Consider the following 27,044-nt stretch of genomic DNA (forward strand, 5'->3'; position numbering starts at 1 on the left):
TTTTTTTTTGCGAGATACAATTACGGGAGTTATTGTTATTGCACCTGCTGCGTCGCGAGTTTACACAGGCGTGTGCTCGCCGTACGCATAAATTATGTCGCATTTTAGCATGAAACGACTTTAGAATAGCCGAGGGGAGTTGCAAGCCCGAACTTCGTGCGCCTCTATTTACAGAGATAATCCTTACTGAAATTAATTATGATTAAATCAAAATATTAGACAAAAATGTAAAAACATTAGAATATAATAAATATAAAATTTTCATAAATCTGTGCTACGTTGAAAATTTAAAGAAGCGACACGAAATTATTTGAGTGATCTTTTGTATAAGATTTCTGCACTTCTAGTGACCAAGAACGCTGGGATTTATATGCCGTGCCGTCGATAGTGATTTTCATTAATATTCTTTCCACTTGAGAATATATATCTACCCTTTCGAAATGTATTAGGTGACCCTTCAGATCGCTGGGATGTATCGTTATCAATAAGTAATTACATAGACCATCGCTTCCATTAACATCTATGCCATACTCTAACCGCTTTAGCTACCAGAAAACACGATTTTCGCGAGATAAGACGTAATAGTAAAGCATATTCTGAGGCCGTGAATGAGTTATTCCAAATTAAAATAAAATAAAAGATATTGTTTTTTAGACTCACCGATACAGATGCGCAGCAGGGGAGTTGTATAAGATGTTAATCTGTAACATATAAATATTTTTTGCAAATTATAGCAGCGTTTAAAGTAATCAATATATATTTCAATAAAAATTATTGTTTAGATAATAATTTAAATTTTTTATATACATATATATATTTATCTCTTTCAAAAATATCTTGATATTTACATAAAAGTCTCTTATACAAGGTGTTAAAAAAAAGAGTCACATATTTTGAGAGCAGGTATTATTGATCAAAATAAGAAAAAAAAATCTAATTAACTGGGTCCTACAATTAAAATATCTTCTAATATCCTACAATTAATACCCTTTATTTATGACCTTTTTTTGACACCTTGTATGTAAATAACATACTTTGAACGTGTTTAAGATGTATAATTATTTCATTTATTTACGAGAATTTTATAAACTTTTATGAATCATGATTTCTTTTGTGAAAAAATTATATAATTATTCTACTAAATATCTTTTTAAAAGATAAATAAATGTTAAATAATTACAAGTAAAAAAATATTTTATATATATACCATGAGAGAGATGGAATATCAGAATATCGCAGAATACATTATGCGAGAATGAGCAATTAAGCATGCAAGTATAACAAATAATACATTACCTGTAGGTTGCTCCGCCGTTGCCTGATGCCACCTTGGCTGGCCTCCTCCTTTCTTGTTCCTCTGTTGCAAATCCCTCTTAGCACTCGCGCAATATTCGCACTCACTCGCGAGAACACGATCGCGCGGCACATTTGTATGGCACTCCCGACTTTATACATACGCGACGCGCACTTTATTACATTATGTCGAAAAGGAGCACGATTGCAAGAAGCGACGTTAATCGCGCGACCAACTTGACACTTCACCCCAGCACGTGACGATATTATATTACTATTGTCGTTTTAGCTGCTATTTTTGTTGTCTTTCCGCATTTTTAATAAATAGTATACACTCTTGTTTTAAAATGATTATTATCTCGTATTATAATACAGATGTGTGAATAAATACGAATTAAAATTAAAGAGAATTATTCAAAATATACGAGATTATCGTTGCTTTGTTGATCGTTCGCACAACTAAAAATAATCGACTGTTATTTTTTTTTTATAAAAAAGAAGGGAATGTTTTCGATATAAATATTGGTCAATTCATTTCATATGCTATTCGCGATATACGTATGATTTAAATTTACAATTGTGTTTACGATATATCCAACTGTTGGTCAACCATTAATATTAAATCATCTCTCTAATTTATCGAATCGCGTGATGAAGTGCGATATATCGAAAAATTGAATTTTTTTCACTACGTATATTTTAATGTTTGTAAAATTATTTAGATATATAGATATTTGTGTACTGTATTGCGCGAAAGGCGTCGTTCGCCGGGAAACACGATTTTTATCTTATTCCTGTCTTGATTTCGCGTCGATAATAAAAGCGTGTCATGTATTTTTCCTCTTCCGTGAGATCGATTGAAATAAAATAGAGGCATTCGCGGTTGAGAGATCACTCGCAATGATGCGCGGAGCAAGTTTACGGATCGTTTAAACGGAGAAACGAGCTCCGCGAAATTGCAGTTTCCACTTATTCGTACGTCACTCCCGCGATCGTCTTCCTAAAGCAAAGACGAAAGGAGAGATCCTCTTGCTCGTTTAATTCTCTCGTTTTCCTTCTTAACATCCGGGTTAAGCGGACGTTCCACTGATTACGGTCAAGATTGACGTTTCAAATTGTCGAGTCGCGTGCTCGGTATCTTTTAAACGAATACGTATACGCAGTTCCATACAAATAATTAAATATAGTATTAGAAATATTCTAAGAGACGTGTTAGCCTATTTTTGCCTGACCGTGATAATCAAAGAAATCGCGACCGCGATCTTTCCGTCTCGACCGCCTGACAAAGACAACACATGTTTGCCTATTACAACTATATTTTGAGGCGCCATGGAATGTGAATAGTGGGGGAAGAAGCCTCGTATTTGTTTACTACGATGTTTTGACGCGCAGAGGTATGTAGGTAGGTGGTAGGGGGGAGGTCCTGTACTGTGTTTGACTTTTTGCGCGTACTTGACTTTATATTGTGTCGGAATCGATATGGAATGTTTACTTTACACTTTCACGCGAGAAATATATATATCTTTGATATAAAATAAACGTATTTATGCATCACTTTAATCTTTTATAATGTATGTATAATTTTACGGTTTTATGAATATATTCGCTAAATATATTAATAGATTATAAAATTCTGTTCTCTCATGATATTATTCTATCATTACAATATGAAATGAAGAAAAAGATAATTGATATTTGGAAATTGAAACTTGTACACATATTGTTATGCGTAATTGGAACTATAATTGACTCAAGAATAAATATTACTTTTGATTAAATCAAAAAAATTTAAATATTTGAATTTTAATTAGATTATTAGACAATTAATTTTTAATCTAATTAAATCATAATGATTTATTACATTTTTTTTTATTTATAGTTACTTTTACGCAGATATCGTTATTATTATATGTGTTATTTCGCATAGTTTTTTTATTTTTCCTTTATTTTTATGCAAAATAGTTATATGCTAATTCAATAAAATTTTCCCTGCAATTTACAATTCAAATAACGGTCGAATCAAATTGATATACTAAATTATGCATTCTAGAGAAGCATCATATTTTATTAATTATTAGATTTTGGAATAAAAAAGTCGCTCGAATATGGAATTGCGTAACTTTTTTTACCGCACACTTGCCTTTTAGAAGGGGGGGGGGGGGGGGGATAGAAAATAAAATTCTTTATCATCCAATTTCCTCCGTTTGTGTTGTTACAGCTGGCACTGCCGCGGAGAAAGGTTACTTCGGACTATGGAGACAATGCAAGCATCTTCTTTACGGACGAGAATGGTGCGGCCAAAATGCCTCCAGGTTTCAACCAGTCTGTGAGTTTCGTTTTACATATGATTATAAAGAGAATTGATACTTTAATACCCGCCTGTAGCTTATAAATATTTTTTCTCATCTTTATTGCTTAATTCTGATACTGATAAAATAGAATGACGGTCACTATATATTATACGCGAAATTTTCTAAACATTGCCAATTACAAAATTCTTTGTGAAAATATTTAACGAAAAAGATCTGGCTAACATTTTTAACATGATTCAATAAATGTAAACTTATTCGTTTTAATAGATTTTAATTAATATTTTTCTGTCATGTAAAGTTGAAATAAATTAAGGAGAACTTTTTTTAAATTAAAAGTTAAATTATGTTGCGAATAAGAATTCAGTTTTATAACTTTACTATCCGACGGTTTAAAATCACAAAAATTGCATAAATTTTATCACATATAATTAAAGGTGTTAAATCAATATTTTTCATTGCTATTAAACATTTAATATAAATACGATCTAAAATTGATATACATATTTGATATTATTTTATTCAATATTAATGAAAATCTAATGATTAATTGTTCTCCCGTTTCTATTCTTTCATTATTTGCTCATTACGTTATTACGAAAAGCGTTCAAAAAGGATGAATTATTTGCGGAATTTCACATTTTAGCATCCCGAAAAATAAATGCGGCAAAAATCCCAGCACGAATGCGGGATTACAATAGGACGCAATAGAATTACGACAGGATTTCTCCTTTATTTCCAGTGGCTGTGTGGATGGCGGGATTAGCTGCCGCTGCCGCCTCTGCCTTTTTGGCGATTCTGGTCGCTCTGGCTGTGCTTCAATTAGCCATGGCCTCTTCCGCGAAACGGGTTGTAATTTCGTACAGTACTGCCCTAATAGGCAAAGTTGCCCTCGCTACATTGGCAAGTGAGTACGAATTCTAATCGGTTCCAATATACGACAAAATTCAAGCAAAAAAAAAGTCTATTTACAAGATAGTATATATGTAGCTGCATGCTCAGTCGTGAGAAAGAAACGATATTTATGAATTAATGCAAACTTTTGTAAAAAGTTTTTAATATATTTAAATCGTTTTTAAAGGTTTCAAATTTTCTGCTCAGTTTATTAGATAACATTAAATGAAATAAATGAAGTATTTATTTTGCAAGAAAATAAAATAATGCAAATGCAATAAATTTTTTGCTCAGCTTATTAGATAACATTAAATGAAATAAATAAAGTACTTTTTTTACAAGGAAATAAAATAATGCAAATGCAATAAATGTAAAGCATTTATAAATATACATTAAAGATTATGCTAATTTGCTGAGAAATAATTCACAAGTTGAAAGAAAAATAGTCTATTTATAAATTCTGTAAGAAAGACGTAACTCTGTGAACTTTTCAAGGATAAGCTTATTTTATCATTATATCTTAATATCAAAATATTGCATTTCGAGAAAGATTTAATACATTATTCATTACGTACTTGTCAGAGTTAAATATATTATGTTTAATTCAGTGTGGCTGTATGGCTAACGATAAAAATTTATTAAATATATTAGCAATAATTTAATCTATACTATTTAAAATTCATCCACATTTCAAAATTATAATTATTATTAAGATTATAATTATTATCAAGATATACATGTCTGAGATTACTCATCTATATACTTCTTTTCCTTCGTTCTTACGCACTACACATTACGTAATCGGTTCTTACGCACTATGCATTACGTAGCATTGCGAGCCAAGGCCTTGACATACGAAAGTACAAAGAGTCCGAATCACGTTCAACATGTAAAGATTCTTTTTTGTTTGCAATTGTGCACTACTATGGAAATACGTAGTAGAATTACTATTCGTCCGTTCGTCTACTTACTGGCCTACTTACAAGCCCTTATCTGAGAGATATCGAATATCTACGGGAGATCGTATTACAGTAAAGCGATATATCTAATGCCACAAGAGAGCATATCGCGTAGTCATTTTGCTCGCGTTAATGATTTTGCGTGTAAATTAAAGAAACATGGGATATGTATCGCGTTAATATATTTTACTCGTGCAGTTTTATCTCTCCAGCTTTTATATCCTACGGTACAAAAAGTTGCTTATATTTGTGTTTAAAAAATATATAAAACTAAATATATGTAATTTTTATTGCCTAATGCTTCTAGTATATATACGTTCGCAAACAACGTCTGTTGTCTCACATTCTAAATGAAAAACACTAGATAAAAGTTTATAAGTTAGGATGTATTTGCAAATAAATTCTTAACGCATAAGATTTTTGTTATGAAACAATAAATCCACTTTATAATGAAAAAAAAAGTCAGCAATAAAAATATTCTCGCAACAATCTTAAATTTTATCAAAGACATATAACGCGAATAAATATAGACGAAAAGTTGTCTGCGGACGGATATATGTAGATATATACTAAGCTTATATAAGATTAAAGACTGAGAATTTTATAAATCGGATTGTATTTGATACTATTTTTTTAGCGGCGTTGTCGATTGTGGCGGCGAGCCTCTTCGCTTTGCAAACGGATGATCGAGCTAATAGCTTCGTCATCACGAGAGGAGAGGCCTTTTATATGCAGGTAAAGTATACTTGTAATGGCATATTATCGGTTTTTTTTTTTAATTTGTTGCATCTTGTTTGATTATATCGGAAAATCTTTTAATAATAAAAATATATAAGATATATAAGGAACTAAAATATGTAATAAAAACAAATAAACCAATACTTTTGTAATACATAGTTCGAGGGGATGTCTCGTATTATCGGAAATTTTATCGGAAATTTTATCGAAAATAACTATGCATCCCGAAAAACAGTTTTTCCGAGGCATTTTTATCTTTTTGATTTTTATAATAACGTGAAAATTTAAAGAAATTTCGAACTCATAAATCAATAATAATTTTGCCGTGTATCGCAATAGCATCGTATAACGAGCCAATTTTGTTACTAAATTATTAAATTTGCAATTTCGCACTTTAAAGACGGATGACGCGATAATTTTACTCATCCAATGTCGTCAATGCAACATGTACCTGCTAATGTAACACGAGTGTCCTTCTAATTGATCTCTCGTTGTCTCGAATTAACGCGACACCGTTAACATGCGGGATAAGTCTCGATAGGCGTTCAACGCCTATCAACGTGCATCTTCAAGTTTCTAATTTTTACCACTTGATAGATGTACCGTTACAACACGTTATTTGCTTCGATGTCATTCACTAGTTTTCGAAACCTGTTGCACGCGAAAGCAGTTGCACTACGTTTTGCATTTGCTTGATTTGACGTATATCTGCCGTTTACATGTTGCACACTGATATAATGGCGGTTCGTAGAATATTAAAACATATCTTATGCAAGATTGTATAATAAAAAATGAAAAATTATTTTTATACGGAAATTCGTATTATATATATCTCATTATTAAATTCTTTAAATATTTTATTAGTAATACAAATAATATCCTTTGCAATTTTTTTCTTGTGCTCTTTCGTTGCACTTTACTGTAATTATTTATGACATTGGTAATAAACATTATTTTAGTCGCGCTAATAAAAAGCGATATTAGAATCGTAAAATATTATGATTTTTAATTTAAATTATCAAATTGAAAAAGATCTTGATTCTTTAAGTAGCAAAGAGATACGAATAAATGAAAGCATCGCGTATTTTAAATAATATCATGTAGCTACAAATGACTTTAGATTCATTAAATAATCCGTAATCAATGGATAATGTCACTCGTATCCTGTAAGTTACGTGTTGGAACGTGTGTCGTACGTTCAATAAGTGACAAGAATGATTTATATGACAATTTCCTGACGAAGCGATTTACTTCAAGGGGGCAGGTGCCACAATTCTAAGCGAAGATAAGACCCTTACTTCAGATTTCAAGGAGCAGATGGTACCCTTACTTATTGAACAGGATAGGCGTGAAAAGAATATTTCGATAAAAGTCAAAAGAGATGTTCTCGCGGAGAAGATACGAGATCACCAGAAGATACAAGCGGTATCATGGAACGCTCGTCGCTAAAAAGAATAAGTCTCGTATAAAAAGGTAGAGAATAATGCGCCAAAAGATATTGCTGATACAACGCATGCAGAAGGATAAGCTACTATTGACTGTGATATTGGATTGATAAAAAAATATTTCTTTCTCATATATATGTTCTCTTATTCTGATAAAAGAGAAGAAAGAAACTAATTCTTTCCAAATAATATGTAATATTTCTAAATAATATATCTAGAGTTAATAGTCTTTCTTAATAATAGACTTCCTTTAATACAACGCGTTTGTCCCATTCTTTTGTTCGCGTAAAACTTAATCCAAACTTAAACCGATTTTAACACGAACGTGCAGGCTAATTAAAAGATCGATTGCGTTCGTCGTTGGCAATGAATAGTAATTTAAATTGAATATCGATCGCAGAGAGAGAGAGAGAGAGAGAGAGAAAGAGAGGAAGAAACAGAGAGCGAAGCAAGATAGCGACGAAGGCATTTGTATGTACACTGAGAAAAAAAAAGTTGTTAACTTGACTAAATGCGTTGAACGTCACGTTTTATGAAACTGGCACGATAACGTCGTTGTCGACGCGCCTTTAGAGTTTCTTCTTATCGCTGGACGGCAACCCGGGTTTCTCTCAATGCGAATGAAACACTCGCGCGATCGTTACACAACCGGGTACAGTAATACCTTCAGATTTCGTCGAGGAAATACTCGATACGATATTATGCCTCTTTGCGAGTCGATTATTCCGCACGTGAGTAGCAAGAAAATACGTTTAAAAATTCTCGATTAAACGATTAGAATCACGGATGTCATTTTGAAGGTTTAATTCTCTCGATAAATTCGTTTAAATTGAAACTTGCACATATCAGATAATACAAATTGTTAAATTATCTTATATAAAATTATATATATCGATATATAAAATAAATTGATATATTATAATGTAAAGTATATATTTTATAAAAGTGTGTTGTTTTCGTAGAAAATATTTAAAAATTATCTATTGTCAGTAAAAAATGTGTGAAAATTTGAATTAGAAATTCTCGCGATATTCTGAGATATAAGTCTTGGAAATGTAGCATGTGATTACGTTGGTATATTTTAGGAACATTGTCTGCTAGACTTTTAGACGCCACACTCGTCTCCTGTCATATGATATTCTCATGGATATCATGATCTCCCAGCGGGATATCTCCCCGAGAGATTCCGCAGATTTCCCTTCATTGTATGGGAATTCAATTAGATTATACAATGTTGCGAGTATCCTAAGACAGATTATTCTAAGATTTATTCTCTTCTGTTGCTTTGGAAAATCGCAGGATTTAATTTAATAATTGCAGGATTCAAAGAATTAAAGCAGAGAGGAACAAACAAAATATCCGGATGATTCGCGATTGTGTAATAATATACTTTCGCTCGCGTGCCAAGGAAACGTTAACGAGCCGGAAACGTATATCTGACCAGAGAGAATTAAACGCTTTAGAAGCCACCTGATCGTGAACCGGAGGCTCAGGTGTTCTCTTAAGCCCCTCCTTTAGCCGACTGTGCGACTTACAATTAGTATGTGTCGGAGTGGCCACGACTCGTAGATACTTTTAAAACAATGAGCTGACATTGGCGGACCCGCAGTGAGTGTTTCGGTGCCGATCGTTAGCGAACTCACCGTATTGTCCCGGTTCTCGCCTTCGCGATAAGTGAATTGTTTTATTGTTCAGTCATTCGTTGTTGCACGTGAGTTCGAGCAGTAAATGCGATTTTTTTTTTGCCAGTTGCGAAGATGTTCATTGTATTTTTCTTAGCCACAGTTTTTTTTTCCGTCCGTAGTCTAAAAGAAGTTTAAAGAAGACGAAGCGATCGTCTCCGATAAAGATTGATCGCTGTATCGTGTACTTTTGGCTCGCTAAGTCTCTCTTCAAAGCGCGAAGACTGCTTTCTTTTGTTGTGTTAGAAGAGAGTGTGGTATGTTGATATTTTATCGTCGAAAATACACAAGGATGGATAAAAGGAAGCAGAGTCTCTTGAAAAGGGCCAAGGACGAAGTCGAATTGGATAGAATGAATAAGCAGAAACAAGACAAGGTAATATTGTCGCTTAAGGGAATTCAATCGAGTTAATGTTCTCGCTTTTGCTATGTCATTGTTATGTCAGTGTAATATTACGCGGCGTAATAATGGGTGTATTTTTTATAGCTGAACTGGCTGCACTAGTTCAGAGTTTATCTTTTTCTCTTCACATTGGAAGGAGGAAGATAAGCTGCGAATACGTACTATGAAAATGATAAAAATAAATAATCTTTAATTATATCTTTAATATTTAAATATCTGCCTCGATAATTCATAATCGAGAAAGAGACGAGTTGTACGTTAAAGAGTTTATGATCGAGATAAAGTGCAATAATTACGCAAGATAGCTTCCTCAGATAAACCAAGCCACGTCCTAAGTAATTTTGCGACAGAAATACCGCATAAAAAGAAATCTCCGAGGTAAGTCCGACTCGAGTGCCCCACATAATAGCTACTATATCTCAGGGAGCTCTTATCGCGACGCAATGAAATCATCCTGTTCGTATAACGGGTGTTCCGGACGCGCTGGTTAAATAACGCGTGAAACACTCGTGAAATAACGCGATCGTCATGGAAATAGCGTATTTGTCCGCGTGGAATTTTCGTCCGAATAGCTTCTCCTGGATATTTCTCAACATATATTTCCGTTTTCGCTTCGTATACTTCGCTTTTTCTTTCTCTCTTTTTCTCGATGCACCTTGCATACCGGCGCGCGAAAAAAGAAGCCGCCCGACGAGACAGGAAAAATAACCATCGCCTTGATAAACGAAAGAGGGGGAAGGGTGGAGAGGGTTGGTCAGTGGAAAACATGGACGGTAAACGTTACGTTCCCTTTTATCACATCTCTCGCGTGTAGGGGAGAGAAGCTCAACTCGCGACGCTCGTCCCCAAGGAGGACAAAAAGAAAGGAGGCAAACACACCGGACGGTCAGATTAATTATAGCGGCGGAACAACAATGGCGCGCGCGGCTTCTTTGTTGGCCCTAATTAAATTGTCTCCCCTTCCTCGCGCGCTCCTTCCATTATCCGTCCAGCCGATCGCCACCTACGGATGATGCTTCTCCTCTCTCGTATCGATAGTGTTTATACGTGACGGAGATCTTAGTTACTCGCACGCCGCATAAGAAAGGACGACGCTCGAAAGAGAGAGAGAAAAGGAGAATGAGACGTTTGCTCGCGTTCGACGACGTGTACGAATGTTTGTTATACAAATGTCTCTCTCTCTGAGATAATAAGAACCGCGAACTGTATGTGTATCTGTACAACGAAGTCTTCCGATGTTCCGATGGAAATACGTGCGGTGTGATATTAACCGGCGAATTAGAGCAGCGGACGGTGTGATGGGTAATGGTCGTCTGCGAGCCAATTAGCGGAAAAGCAAAATAAATGTGCAATTCTCGGGAAAAACAGTTGGGACTCGCGTAAAATTTCTGAGCACGTCGTGGCTTTATTTGATCCCCGGATAGATGCTGTCTTTCATTTGACGTGAATGATCGCGAGGAATAAATCTTTATCTCAGAATGAAAAGTATGTAAAAATGATGGATTTTTTAAAGAATAAATTTTAGTGTATCATTGAATACCAGATTTAGTGTAATTATACGCGAATCTGCGAAAATAAAATTCGCATTCTTTAATTTTATTCAATGTTGTGTGTAAAAGCGTGTTGCAGAATCAATATCTAGAATTAAGAACTTAAAATTAAAAAAAAAAAAAAAATCAGTCAAAACTTGTGTGACCAAATTTATGTGAGATGTTTTATCAATTTTACATCTTGAAAGAAAGAAAGAAAGAAAACGTAAAATATGTATAATATTTAATTTCATAAACATGTCATTGACAGACACAAGAGATGATAAAAACGTTGAAAAGAAATTGATTTATTTCTTAAATAAACCGTAAGATTACGCGTGATTTCTCGCTTTCAAGATCGTGTTCGAATATGAGTGCTTAAACGATACGATTGGTTACACGTTGTATGTAATTTCGCATCATCAAACTTTCATCACGACACTTACAATAAATCATACGTTTTATATTTTGTCGTTGCAGTTGGCTGCCATCGCTCTGAACTTCGGCGTACTGGTGTCCGCCGTTTACGAGGGCATTTACGCCCGAAGAGGCGGCGACCCGACCAAGATTAGGGTCGTCGCGGATCCTCGTGGAGGTACTATAAATAATCCAGGATATCGGGAATATCACCAACCAACGAACGGTAAGACCAGAATGGACAGTCGTTTAATTTCACGAAATTCTACCTCGCAACTCGACCCTCTGTACGTGCGCGCGCGCGCGCGCGCGTGTGTGTGTGTGTTTTAGATGCAACATTTGACGTTGATATCTAGAACGGAAACGTGCCAAACGATTAATAGGATTAATGACGTTAATGCGATTAACGCCTGGCCTCAAAGCACGTCCAATCAGTCAAAACTTGTGTGACCAAATTTATGTGAGATGTTTTATCAATTTTACATCTTGAAAGAAAGAAAGAAAGAAAACGTAAAATATGTATAATATTTAATTTCATAAACATGTCATTGACAGACACAAGAGATGATAAAAACGTTGAAAAGAAATTGATTTATTTCTTAAATAAACCGTAAGATTACGCGTGATTTCTCGCTTTCAAGATCGTGTTCGAATATGAGTGCTTAAACGATACGATTGGTTACACGTTGTATGTAATTTCGCATCATCAAACTTTCATCACGACACTTACAATAAATCATACGTTTTATATTTTGTCGTTGCAGTTGGCTGCCATCGCTCTGAACTTCGGCGTACTGGTGTCCGCCGTTTACGAGGGCATTTACGCCCGAAGAGGCGGCGACCCGACCAAGATTAGGGTCGTCGCGGATCCTCGTGGAGGTACTATAAATAATCCAGGATATCGGGAATATCACCAACCAACGAACGGTAAGACCAGAATGGACAGTCGTTTAATTTCACGAAATTCTACCTCGCAACTCGACCCTCTGTACGTGCGCGCGCGCGCGCGCGCGTGTGTGTGTGTGTTTTAGATGCAACATTTGACGTTGATATCTAGAACGGAAACGTGCCAAACGATTAATAGGATTAATGACGTTAATGCGATTAACGCCTGGCCTCAAAGCACGTCCATTTAAACGCAAGATATATGCATGTTGTGCCTTGATACTTCATTATCGTTCGTGTTTAATATTAAATATGATAAACATGATAAAGCCACGGTTTAATATATTATGAATATTATATAATATTCATAATATATATTCATTATAAATTATGAAAACTCTGAATAAAGTATTTAAACTCTTAAACAACATTTTCGGCTTTTTTAATGCAATTTTCAACGGCTATATACTTTCTCCGTGTTACATCATCCCGAATGAGGTATCTCTCTTCATTAACGCGCCGCATTTTTTCTTTCTGAAACAACACATCTGGTCTCTTGTTTCGCCGCGAAATTACGGTAATTTATATCGCGCGTAGATCATATTTGCTGATATTTAGCCGACTTATATACCGAAAGATATTCATTTAACCGGCTGACGGGAAGTCGATATACCTCTCACGGAAGAGAAATACGTCTGGAAATGAAAGTGATGAAATTCGGAGAACGCTATGTGTGTAAATAGACGCATGGAGGCAAAAGGGGATGAGATGATTACGGGGTGCGACTATGCTCTCTCGCGTGATTACGCTTTACTTGCGATCTTATATGTGAATATAGGATACGTGCGGCAGGATTGTAGTGTATCTCTCGGCGTATTTGCTTATCGTACTATATAGCGGATGCTCTAAACAGCCCATCGCAATATTAACGACTATGTTACGCTCGCGGGGCTTACTCCACGTATCGTTACGTATAAAACCTTTTCCGAATTTATTTTCTCGTATAATTTACAAGTTTAATCTTATTCCACGTTCGATCTCGTGAAAGAAAATGATTTTTTAGTTCTAGAATTCGTGTAATGTATATCAATGATGCAGCATTGCATCGTTTTATTAGCCGCACATAATTTATAATGTTGATATAATTTTATACAATATTAATATTAATAATATTACTCAAATATGAGTAATAAATATACGAAGAGTTTTATAAAAATTGGAGAGGGTCCTTTTTTTTATATTGAATATTTTTATCTATTATTAATACGTTTAATAATGAACTACGATTGCACGGAGTTAACTTGATGAAATTGTCGCATTATTGACGCGATATATCATATTTACGCATAATGCAATGATAGTTTGATACTTTTCTTCCGATACCACATCCTTACTAGCAACCGATATTTATTCTCGATAACTTAATTTTTCGGCAATTGAACATTTACTTGTTTAACAATGCCTGGCACTACAATCGCACGGAGCTCGTTTGACGGAACTGTCGCATACTCGCCCTATCGGCGTGAAAAACTGTATAAACGCATAGTACGACAATCGCCCGATACGTTTTCCGGCATTCCCGATACTACACAAATTTATTCAGAGATGATATTTATTATCAATAACCGAAAAAGTCATAATTCGGAGCTACGAAATGGGAGAGCGATATATCAAATGTTTAATAATTTTTTAAGACACCCTGTACATTATTAAGAAGCAAATATTGCGTATAATCAGTGCATTTAAACACGATTATATAAAAAAACAATGCGAACGACAATTTTTTTGAATTTAGTTCTTATATCTCTCAAAATATATAAATTAATTTCAAAAAAAGTCAGAGGAACGCTATACTGGACACTTACCGATAACACATATTCGAAGCTACATAGCTGTCTGGATTTCGCGGAATTCACTCGACCAAATTATCGTACGTTTTCACTACCGACATGAATTTTTTCGGCACTCCCGATACTGCACAGACTTATTCGTAAACGATATTTATTCTCAATAAATGTGCGCGAGAAGTCGTAACTCGGATGTGACGAGACAAGCGATTCTCAACGTCCGTAATGCCGTATCGCAATATAATCACGATAACGATCGTAATCGCAGCGTTAATCTCAGCGATCGACCGATTCCTCAACACTCACGATACTCGCGATCGCGATTATATTTACACCACAAAATCCCGACGCGTCCTACGCGAATGATCGCGCACAACACAATGGCGGACACACGAGCGGCAAAACACAAAATATCTCAATATCTCAATTTCCGCTTCCGCTAGATAATTTCGATTCCGTGATCCCGAGACACTAGAATTAGTCGAATATGTCTGTTGGACGTCATCGAAGACTAGTTTTATTAAACGAATAGTATATGTATTTTGCGCTAGTTTCTTTTAAGCGCGACGTTTCTATTAATCGAACAGTATATGCATTTGGCGCTAGTTTCTTTTAAATGTGACGTTTTTATTAAACGAGTAGTATATGCATTTGCCACTAGTTTTTTTAAATGCGACATTTTTATTAAAATGAAATATATGCATCTTGTACACTAATAAATATGTATTGAACATAAACGTGGCATTAACGCATATATATGTAGAACGCATGAATGATATGATAAAATAACTTCATCATTTGTTATTAACAAATGTATCACAATATCCATTACGCGATTTATCATTGATTATCATAATTGATTATTTATTATTTTTGACATTATTATAAATTGAGTAACGGGCACGTATCTGTATGTATATCTGACAAGAATGCGAAAGTTCAGATTATTCCAAGAGTGATAATCGAGATGGTATTAAGCGAGGAATTATATTGAAAAATACGAGGACGGAAAGATATTCTCGGAAACGAGCTCGGTCGCTTTGTTTATAATATACGGTAACGTGAGTTGATTCATTTAAAAAAGCGATAAAATATCTCATCGTACGGTAATTTCTGCAGAAATTGAAACGAGATAAACACGTGCGACTCTAGAAAAAGATAGAAAACTAGAAAGGAAGGAGCGACGAAAGAAAGAAAGAGAAAGAGAGAGAGAGAGAATCTCTCGAATTCACGTTTCTTAAAACTCTTATCTGACGATCGAGAATAAGATATAGAAAAGTTTCGAAGACGCGATGAACGTTTCGCTTTGTTTCTCTTTCTTCGTGAGAGTATCTCTATCCTTTTCAGGGGGCCGAACTCTAGACCACGTGCTTATCTCCTTTCACAGGATTCGTCGTGTTCAATATAACTACCGTGTATCTTATGTCGTGTTACATTCCTAAGCACACGTACACACGCCAATACACGTACACATGTCAATACACGTACACACGTAAAGCGGCTGAGATCGTTTTCGAGAATCTCTATCCTTCTCTTTCTGTCCTTGTCAGAGTCGCACGCTTATCTCGTTTCAAGGCCTCGCTACTTGTATATATATAAACATAAACATAAACAAGCGGCCGAACTCGCTTCTCCCTCTACTCATACATCATGCGAGGTCGCATCTAATATTTTTCTGTTTCTTGCTTAGTACTGTCTCGACTACCGCGAAGATCGGTCTAAACCAAAACTTTTCACAATTCTCACTCGTGTGTTATATTCGATACACGCGTTTATATTCAATCATATATACATATATATTACATAAGTATATTAATGTCGTATTTAACAGAAATATTTTTATATTTAATAGAAATTAGCGTTCGAATATAATTAATGTCGTGACGATATTTAATTCGCGCGTTTCGAGAATCGAAAATAATATTTCGGGTAGTGCTCTGACGGAATCGAAAGTTGAGATATTTCGTGCTCATCTGTACAGTTTATATATTCGCGGTATCGTTTATTAAATATTACTGCGAGTGTCAAAAGAAATAAAATCGATCGACCTTGCGACAGCCACATTTGATTCGCGTAGTGTCTCGAAATCATGGAATTGGACCGGGCTAGCGGAAGCGGAAATTGAGATATTGAGATATTTAGCGTTTTGGCGCTCGTGTGTCCGCCATTGTGTTGTGCGCGGTCATTCGCGTAGGACGCGTCGGGATTTTGTGGTGTAAATATAATCGCGATCGCGAGTATCGTGAGTGTTGAGGAATCGATCGTTCGCTGAGATTAACGCTGCGATTACGATCGTTATCGTGATTATATTGCGATACGGCATTACGGACGTTGAGAATCGCTTGTCTCGTCACATCCGAGTTACGACTTCTCGCGCACATTTATTGAGAATAGATATCGTGTACGAATAAGTCTGTGCAGTATCGGGAGTGCCGAAAAAAGTTATGTCGGTAGTGAAAACGTATGATAATTCGATCGAGTGAATTCCGCGAATTTTAGATAGCTATGAAACTTTAGATTTATGTGTTAACGGTAAGTGTCCAGTACAACGTCCATCTTTGAATTTATTTATTTATTTTTTTTTTTTAATTTACAATTTTTATATTTTAAGAAACAGATAATTAATTCAAAAAAATTGTTGCTTTTTTTTTTTATCGTTTGGATGCAGTGATTATATGCAATATTTGCTTTTTAATAATGTACAGAGTGTCTTAAAAAACCATCAAACATTTTATATCTCGCTCTCTTATTTCGTAACTCGCAAGCCTCCGCGTGATATTTCTCTTGCATATTACATAAGGATTGTTCCACCCTAATTCCCGCGATATATATTACACATCTGTGACATATCTCTCGACGTTGTAAAATTTCTCATTAGTTTGAAAGTACTTGTAATAAAACTTTCACGACGCATGTTAATAACGATCGCGAGAGATGATCGCGTAATTCATTCCTAATCTTGTTACAGGTGGTTCGATCTCGATGACAGACGCGAGTGGCAAGCCGTACGTCGGCGGGGCGGGAAACGGATCGACGGCGTCGGTGGCGACTTCCGGGAGCGCGGCCAGCACGGCCTCGCCTCTCAGGAGCTCGCTGAAGAAGCCGAAACCCCTTGGTATCCATAATCCTGGCTTTTCCGCGCATAGCCCGACCCTATCCAGGAACGGTTCGCAAAAGAAAGTGCGTATACAGACGCACTCGACGGAAGTTTAGCCGACGCCTTTCTCTCTCCTGTCACGTTATTGACGCGAGAGCTTGCTACGTAGTAGTCACAAGTGTCGATCGCTTAAGGACGCTGTGACAGGAAATCAGATGACGGCGACGAGACTACGAGTCTACTAGAAATAGTTTCACGAGGTACGTTTCATTAACGGTAGGTGATCTCCGATATTAATGTCGTTCATTTTCGTGCAATTAAGAACGAAATCGAAGTTTGCGTCTAACTGCTTCGTCATAGTCGGTGACATCGTCCGATGATTTCAATATCATGGACTTTTAATTAATTCCGAAGAAGAAAATTGAATCACGTTCGCGAGAAATTTATCGTTACTACGGTGGAATGTAAATAGGCTGATAAACGCGATCGATAATCGCCAGAGCTCTCCGAAGCTACCTGAATTAAATATTAAGCGAATCCACACAAACACGAGATTGATGGTAAATCGTTAAGTATTACGTGACTTTACACTTTTCTACTATATCAATAAATAATCTTTATTCGATATAAATCGATTAATGGAATATGGATAGTGAACTATAAGAGTACTAGTGAAAAAATAGAATGGACAAAAATAAAGAAATTTATCAATATTGAAGGAAACAGAATTAATATTATTATATAAAAATTGTTATCGTGATGCATGTATATTGATAAAGAAAATTAAGTATGCATTATGTAAGTGTGTGTAAAATAGAAAATAAATTCTGATTTAATATCTATTTTCTCAAGTCTTACGAAGTATCAGTAATAAAATTCGCATATATTATATATGTTTATACAGGGTATCACAATCAGAAATTTAACATTTAATTTTAATATTGATTATAAATTGTGTATTAAGCTTATCACAAATAAAAGTCAATTCTTATTTTTTTTTTTCTAATTTTTGGACGAAAATATTATGAAAAAATTACAATAAAAATATGAATTTTGATTGAACAGGAATAGAAAAAGATATTATTAACTCTAATAAAATTTTATGATAAAATTTATGAAATGAAGAATACATATACATATATATGGATATGTGCATTCTATTTCAAGGCTTTAATTCTTTAATATAATTCCATTCTATTTTTTTGCCTTAAGTACATTTGTATTTACACGCCAAAAAAAAAGAACTGATAATAAACAAGAGAAATCGTTGGGATAATGCAACGATTGGAAAAAATTCTTGCTTTCTTCGTGAAACTTGAAGGCGAAAACGTACAAGCGATACAAAATTCACATGTATGTACGTGGTTTAAAATAACATCACAAATATGATCTCCATTTTACGCATCTTTTATTTGTACGTCGAGAGGAATTCGTTAATTACATATTGGGAATTTTTAATTAGATTTTCAACTTGTTTCAAAAACGCAAGTACCAAATAATCCTGCTTGTGATATAACATATGATGATTATCTCAGTCGCAAGTGTTGCCGGAGAGTTATTACATAACCGTATTCACATGAACTGCAATAGATAATCTTTCACCATTTAATTAAGCGTAACGTCAGAGTTTAATTGAATATTAAGCTCGATAAATTAAGTTGCAAAGTTCACAACATACGGTCTCTACATATGTTACATACGCGCATACAATTAATATGACTACGTTTCTATCGTAATTAGGTATGTATTGTGTATTCTAACTGAAAAAAACTTGACTGTTAATATAGTGATAGTTGTGTAAAATGTTTAAAAATTTTCAAGAGCGACGATATATATCTATATAGTAAACTGCATTAAAATATGTATAGATTTCTATACAGACACGGCAATGAATCGCGTTACCGAATTTAATAATTAACATTTTTTTCAATTTAATATGTAAATATTTCAATGTTGTGTAATCTTATATTATTATTAGTATTATCAACTATTTTCCGTCCAAACAAGTACTTTGTAACATTTAGTATTAATGTTTTTTCTTATTGAAGTAATATTCGTGATACATCGCACTTATTATGTAGAAATTGTTACATATTTTAAAAGTCACAATTTATAATTATGTTGCATAATACAATTCGATTTAACAAAAAAGAAATTATATTAATAAGAACTGCTTGAATCGATTAATGCTAATTGTAATCAATTTAACATTTTAGCACTTTGTATGTCAATAATTGAATTTTAATGTAGAAAGAATTAATTACTTAATAGCAAATTTTTTATACTGCAAATATCATAATTTTCTCTCAAGAGAAATTTAATCGTTGATTATTACTGTTCGGCTAATAACGGATTGCCGTGAAAGTCGCAGGATACGTGATACGCTTTTTTTTTTCTTTTTCTTTCTTTATTATATTTTCTCTTACATTATTTTATCCTTATAACAGTATACTCTTGCTTTTCCTCGCCGCGAGAGGAAGGTGAAATTATATTATAGCACATCGCATCCGTCCAGCCCTACGTAGGCAGCTAGCCGTGAAACGGCAAGAAAAAGAGAGAGATATATATTATAAATACATCAAATTAGCAATCTACACCAATATAATTACATCAATATAATGAACAATAATAATGAAGGAAGAATTGTTTATTAAATTTTTGAAGCATAATTTCATAAAAGTCATCATTTCTTTAAAAATGCTATTTGATTATTTGACAAGCTCTAATAATTAATTTATATATTGCTTCATAAAATAATATCAACAAAGAAAGCTTGTATAGTTTAAAAAAACAATCTGTGTAATTTTATTAATATTGTATAAAAATCAATATTATCAGCAGTAATATATTCAAAATTTACGCTGTTAAATTTACGCTGGTTGCAAAATTATCACTGCAACTACATTCTCATGTCATTCTGCGATACTAAGATTGTTATAGTATATTTCGTTTCATTGTTATCGTTAACTAGATAATGTTAACAATTAACTTCTATTATATATTGATTTAGATACCGAGCCGATCAACGATGTAATCGTGTATACTGTACATATCTATATACGGATATTCGTTCACGTTCAAATTTGAACGGCACATTTGTCACATTTGCACCAATCTACTTGTTAAGCAGGCTGTTTTTGTAAAGTTCGTACGTACTCGATGATATTACGACCGTGATGTAAGTGCTTGTCAAGGACAGCACAGTAAAAAATTGAATAATAAACGCATTTCAAATAAAATGCATTTTTCAGAGGATAGATATTTATCTTCTATATCGATAAAATGCTATAGTGACGTAAATATTCCAAGAACATCACTGTCACGTATGTCAAGGTTACACTGTATACAGTCAGTGACACCTGTCCATCTTGTCCTGATACCGCTTATCTCCTTTTCATTAGAACGTAATGATATATATATATTAACAGCGACAATCATCGTAAAACGATGGTAATATTAAAAAAGATATTTTTGTATTTTTAAATTATTTTATATTTTGTGATATTTATTTTTTGAGAGAAATGGATATTAATCTTATAGAATATTGTTGTCTTATTGATTAGTAATAAAACAAAACATTGAGATATGTGTAAGGATAATGTAGGAAATGAGGATTTAGAGAGAGAAGTACTCGACAATTAATTTTATCAGATATTGATTTGATGTGGGATGAGGTTGAAATAAGATGCAATGCATGATAAAAAATTAACTTTTATTTATTACCTAGATTGAAAAAAAAAACTTAACGACGACAATAATATGACGCATGCCTCCCTCACGGCAGTTCGCAATAATAATCATGTCGTGGAGAGGACAAATTAGAAAAGACGAATCAAATTTCAGACTCTCGATCATTTACAAGTGACGAGACATAACAATTTTCAGATTGATGTCGAGCAACTGCAACAATTTTTAATATTTACATTGCGAAGACTGAGGTAAAATGTTCTACGTATGCGTTCCACATCAATTTTCCTGTCCTTTTGAGCACCCATCGTCTAACAATGCCTCGTCGCGAAGGGTCGATAAGATGTCGTCGCGAAATGAGAATGCGCATTCCATGACGGAGATCCCTCGCGAGCACAAGGACAGCACTTAATCTAGGAACCAACTGACATTTCGCGACAATCAAGTCTCGCGAGATCACGAGAAACGGAGGAAGACTTTTTTTAAGGCCACGCCTAATCAACGGCAGTGATTGCCGCTCTATCGAATCGAGATTGGAGATCAATTGTGCGAAATGAAGAAAGATGCGCGTTATCGAAGGATGGCATATTTTTTTGCAGAGATGACAAAACATTACGATAGATTGAGTCGAGACAATCGCTGAAAGAAAGACACACATATAAGCCAAAACGTTTTATGAAAAAAAACATTCTCAGAGTTTTTATTTTATTTTATACAGTATTTTTCCCCAAACACACAGGAGAGAATACAAATTTTTTAGCTATTAATAAGAATAGTTATTGGATTAAAAATTCGCAAAATTATGTTTTCTTTTTCACAGCCATCGCCTCGACTTTGTATTCTTACAAATAACAAACTTAAAAATTATTTACGCTTTTTCTATAACTTTATATATTTTATAATCAATATATCGAGCGGTTATACAGATATAAAGCTGCCAGTAGACAAGTACCTTGCTTTCCTTCTTCTTCTTTCTTCTTTTATAGCACTTTTTTATGTTCTTGAACTTTCTTATTTATATTTAGAGCGATATTTTTGAAAAATATGCAGAAATAAAATATGCTACTGTCTGCTTTAGGATGCTCATATCTATATTTATTGAGAATATATCGCAGTATCGATAAATCTTTGCGACGTATTCTCACTTTATTCAGAATAACAAACTTTCGTAGAGTTGAGTTTCAAGAAGGAAACTTAGTGTCTTCTTTGTGCAAAATTGCTTTTACTATAATAATTCAAACTAATGTTTTGTTATAAAACGATAAATGGGAAAAATATTCGTTTGCTTCCAACTTTTCTCGAGACATTTCCAAGTTGTATCGACTTCAAGATCGATGCAATCGAATTTTTGTCGAGAGATTAGATTTTTATTTCTAAAAAAATTTATTTGCTGCTATACATATATATAAATATATTAATGACTAGATGAAATATCTTAATCTACCGCTGAGATATCGACAATCAATCTCGAATCTCGATTCGATATGTCAATCGCGAATAATTTAAAAGTATCCCTCCCGATCTTTCGGCGCGCTGGAGATCAATTCCCGTCTCTTCCACACCGGTTGTGCCTGTACGCGTTGAGTCTGCGTCGTTGTCATCGCCGAGGTGACGGAGGACGATATCGCTGACGTAGACGTCACGCCAAGCGACGTCTTGCCTGCTAGGGTGTCGGCGTCGGGTATGTGGCGTGTCTGATGCCTCGTGTCCGTGTAACGCCTCTTCGTGTACTTTTTGCTTTCGCTGGAGGTCACCGTCGAGTTCTTGCTCGTCTGCAGGGTCGATGCGAGGTCGACGTCCCGCCGCGAGATCTGCAGCATTCTCTCGATATCGGCGGTCTTGGACCTGAATCACGCGAGCGTACAAATTCGCGTTAGATCGCACCAAGTATTAGCAGAATTTATTCGAAACCAGCTTACATTCTTATACGAGATTATACGAAAGGAAATAATTTTTACCTCTTTATAAATTACACTTGTTCGATCAGTAACGTTAATCGCGAGATTAAGCTATATGTCGTAATAATTAAATTTTCAAATATGCAAACAACTATTCGTGTGTAAGAAACTTTGACTGTTAACAAGTCTAATCCATATAGTTGATTAATAACAGAGGATTAATGGAGAATCTTATCGAAATTTTGCGTTAACATATTTCTTACTTATTTGCAACTTGAAGAGCTTTTGTAGGAGAGTTTGTGCGCAAGACAATAAACTGTATCTTAAATTTATGAAATAAAACGAAAGTTTGTCTACGCGATACGTCTTCGAAAACTATTTATGAGGTAAATAGATTATTGTTACAACGGTTAAATGAAAGATGGGTCCGTATCCACACAGACATCAATCTTAATAAAAAAATCATAACAACTGGTGTATCCAGCAAGTCGTATTAAACTTTGCGAAGACTTTACAGCTTGGAGACAGGAGGAGTAAGGAGGAGGCAAGGAGAGAAAAGGTATAACCGCGACGGAATATACTCGCCTCAAAACTGCACCGCCGATGCTGGTGATGCTCGGCGTGTACGGCGCCGCTGTACTCCTGCTTGTTTCCTGCTGGCCGGTCGTCCTGCCCACTTGCCTCACCTCGCTCGAGGTCGTGAACGAGACCCTTTGGAGAACCGCTTGCTGATCCGGGATGTACGAGACGGCGGTGACCGCGCTATCGGGACTCGCCGGGGGCGACGACGCCCACGACGGCGGGGAGCTCGGTGCTTGATCACCCGACAGGGTCGCCGAGGAACCCACAGCGCTGTCACTTCCGTGTCTTCCACCTGAAAGCGATGATATTAGATTGAGAACGTGGAACACGATTCGAGATTTTTAATTCCATCATAAATTGTTATAGATATATACAGCATGTCTATATAGCTAAGAGAGAGAACCCGCGCAAAGCATAGTTTATTTTAGATCCGCAAGCTTAGATATATATAGCTTTATTTACTTCTTCTTAATAGTTTATTTAAAGAAGATTCCAAAAGCTTTAGATAGATTTATTTATTGCTTCGCCTTAATCGCTACTATATTATTAAGTTATAGCTATAGCTGTTTGTGTATTTTAAAATTTATTTGGAATTAATGTCTGACTATAAAACGCGAATTAATATGTCATATATATGGATAATTTATTGTATGGAATTAATTTCAGTATAAAACTATTGTATGCAATTTGTACATCGTTCATGTTTTCAAATTTTTTTTTTCCGTCTTTAATATCTATGGAACGATATCAACTTATATATGAAAGGCGAACCTTCGCTGCAACCGGAGATGGATCTCTGCCTCTGCCGCCTCGGGGGAGCGCTTGGTTGCTTCGGTGCCTCCTCGATGTAAGGAATGTCCGGATCGTCGAGATTCAGGGTGAACGCGTCGGACATGGGTATGGTGAGACTAGCGGTAATTACTACTGGTGAAGATCTTCGGCGAGGATCAGACGGATCCTCGCTCGATCCGCTATCGACGCTGTTGCTCCTGCCCTCCTCCTTCCTCCTGCTTCCTGGTCTCTTGGGCCGTCGCGGTCTTGGTCCTATGTCACCGCCTACGCCGGCAGTCTGATGTAGACACTGCTCTCTCGTCCACATCTGAAGCAAGAAGATTAATCTGTTTCCAATTAACATTATCCGTGATATAAATTTAAGAATAAGATAATGTTTAGATAATGATGAAATATTGCTGAGATATAAAATTATATTTTTTATGTAATCTTGTATAATCTTAAATTTAATTTCTCTTGGATTTTCAGTTCAAAGCAATTTGAGTATTTTAAATTCTTGTTTAATTAATCAAGTTTGAAAATATCATAAAGTCGAATTGCTTTTATTACTGAAAAGCGTTCGCATGCATTTTGATAAAACTCAAAAAACAATGTAATTTCGAAAGATATGTAACTTCAAAATCGCAGATTGTATATCTGAATACATAATGGAAGCATAGCCTTAAAGAAAGAGTAGTTCAAATCTAAAATTTAGGAGAGTTTAGTTTGATGTTAAGAGTGAATTTTGTAATTACGAGCTTAGTTCATTCTTGTTCCAAACGTTTAAATTATACATTTAAACACACAATGTTCAAGAGAGTCTTTGGCGATGCTCATGAAATCAATCCTTTTTTTTTAAGCCCATTCCTTTGTCTCTCTCTCATCTCGAGTTTCAAACGTTAAATTTAACTGTCGGATAAACGTATATAAAATACATGATTGTAGCACCTTTCTCGTCGACGTCGTCGTTGACGCAGTGTTTGTTGACATAGTTAGCGTCTCCTCCACAGAAAACGTCTCCGCTTCGCTGCAGGGATCCGCATCATCTCCGCATTGCCTACAAAAGCACGTACGGAATTTTACTTCAACGTTTGTGTCTTGATATTGTTACACTACGATTCTCAAGGGCATAAATATGCAAGGTACATCCTTACCTCGCGGCATCGATCGCCGCTCATGAACGAGAGACTCAGCGCCCGTTAGGTCAAGGACAAAATTCACAACCCAAAAAACTACTTTTCTCGGGATATAAAATATTCGATAAAATATTTTATGGAATATAGAACCTCAGAGACCGATATGTAACACCGTCAGTTTTATAACTTCAAGTCTATAGAACCAGTATAGTTACATGACACTTTAGAACTTTAACAAATGTATATACATACTTTATAAGTTTTTATGTAACTCATAGCTGTATTTGTTGTTTCTGTAATTTTGTGTTGTATTTTATTTCTTTGTTTCTACTAAAGCTACAGAATGTTTAGAGTTTAGATGATACTTTACCAGAACAATCGTGCAATAATTATGAGAAAAGGCAAATATGATAATGATGAATAATAATTATTATACACAAGTGATAAATATATTTATATTTCGGACACTATTAAATTACAAAATGATGAAGATTCCTCTAAAGGCTAACAAAAGAAAATTCTCGTTTTCGGCAACGATAGTTATCATTCAAAACTATCGCGATTCGGTATAAAACGATCGAAATATCTATGCATCTCTTCCGTGGCTATTAATCGATTATTTGGGAAGACGACAATAAAGCACGATACTCACTCTTCGACGCGACGAGACAGCGCGATATCCAACTCCGCTGGATGGGTATCCATCATATGCTGGTACACTTCGTCCAGCAACGCCGCCGGTACCATGAACAAGGTCGATGTGTGTTCCAGGAGTGCTCGCATGACGTTTATCACATCTATCCTCTCCTCGGCTCTCTCCGCCGAGACCTCGGACCTCATCTGACTGGGCTTCACGCAGTGCAGGATATTCGGGGCGAACACCTGGAACATGCATACGATCATATTTTTGATTTTGCGCTTCGTCAGCAATACGACGTTATTGATTTCTAATTTAATTAACGTGGCTTTTTTTCGTCGCGATGATTGACGATAGCCGAGAGCGCGTGTCGACTGCTGAATTAATTAATCTCTTGCTTGGACAGGAATTTCCGTCGCGATATATACGATTGACATGTAGCAGAATCTTGTACGAGACGCAAAATCGAAGTTAATTTTCAATCTGCCAAGTAAACAATTTCTCGATTTCTCCGATATCTCTTAAACAATATTTCTCGATGTCGCCTGTATGTGCAATTAAAAAAACGACGCGAGTATGTTTGTAGAGTAATTACAAGCGATTTAAATTGATTTTTGAGAAATTTATATTACTGTACATATAATTAAAAAACGAGAATTTTCAGATATATACAAATAAAAATATCCATTACACACACTTATATAGAGACGTTTACAAAGATCGAAGTTAACTCTATTTTATATAGCAGATTAATTAAGAAAAAAGAATCAGAGAAAAACGCAAGAACTTCGCCGTATTTCAGTTGATAAAGAATTCTCGCGTATCTGGATTAAGA

General features: G+C 35.0%; 2 protein-coding genes and 1 long non-coding RNA gene across 6 annotated transcripts in view; 1 reads left to right on the forward strand and 2 right to left on the reverse strand.

Moving 5' to 3' along the window:
- Window positions 1-2,722, reverse strand: part of LOC115244631 — a 56,097-nt gene extending 53,375 nt beyond the window's left edge. The window contains exons 1-3 of one of the 3 annotated variants that reach the window (XR_003885409.1): window positions 2,526-2,722; window positions 1,297-1,752; window positions 661-701 (exon numbers count right to left, since the gene is read on the reverse strand). This is a non-coding gene — a long non-coding RNA (uncharacterized LOC115244631). Of the gene's footprint in view, window positions 702-1,296 lie in introns of all 3 variants that reach the window. The other 2 variants (XR_003885407.1, XR_003885408.1) reach the window with 2 other exon arrangements.
- A 676-nt stretch (window positions 2,723-3,398) lies between these two features.
- LOC115244600 lies at window positions 3,399-18,170 on the forward strand. The gene is made up of 6 exons (XM_029822377.1): window positions 3,399-3,408; window positions 3,512-3,619; window positions 4,345-4,509; window positions 6,093-6,190; window positions 11,733-11,895; window positions 17,370-18,170. Exons 1-6 carry the CDS (start codon window positions 3,399-3,401, stop codon window positions 17,612-17,614), a joined length of 789 nt encoding a protein of 262 aa, XP_029678237.1. The 3' UTR covers window positions 17,615-18,170.
- Window positions 18,171-20,068: 1,898 nt separating this feature from the next.
- The window catches only part of LOC115244609, a 29,336-nt gene continuing 22,360 nt past the window's right edge, over window positions 20,069-27,044 (reverse strand). For both annotated transcript variants that reach the window (XM_029822403.1, XM_029822402.1), the window contains 5 exons: window positions 26,225-26,454; window positions 25,385-25,493; window positions 24,437-24,764; window positions 23,669-23,957; window positions 20,069-23,030 (listed from right to left, as the gene is read on the reverse strand). In XM_029822403.1, the coding sequence (XP_029678263.1) occupies window positions 22,688-23,030; window positions 23,669-23,957; window positions 24,437-24,764; window positions 25,385-25,493; window positions 26,225-26,454 (1,299 nt within the window). In that variant the 3' untranslated portion in view covers window positions 20,069-22,687. The remainder of the gene's footprint in view (window positions 23,031-23,668; window positions 23,958-24,436; window positions 24,765-25,384; window positions 25,494-26,224; window positions 26,455-27,044) is intronic.

The sequence above is a fragment of the Formica exsecta genome, unplaced genomic scaffold, assembly GCF_003651465.1.
Source record: "Formica exsecta isolate Colony F162 unplaced genomic scaffold, ASM365146v1 scaffold826, whole genome shotgun sequence".
In the NCBI taxonomy this organism is placed as follows: Eukaryota; Metazoa; Arthropoda; class Insecta; order Hymenoptera; family Formicidae; genus Formica; species Formica exsecta.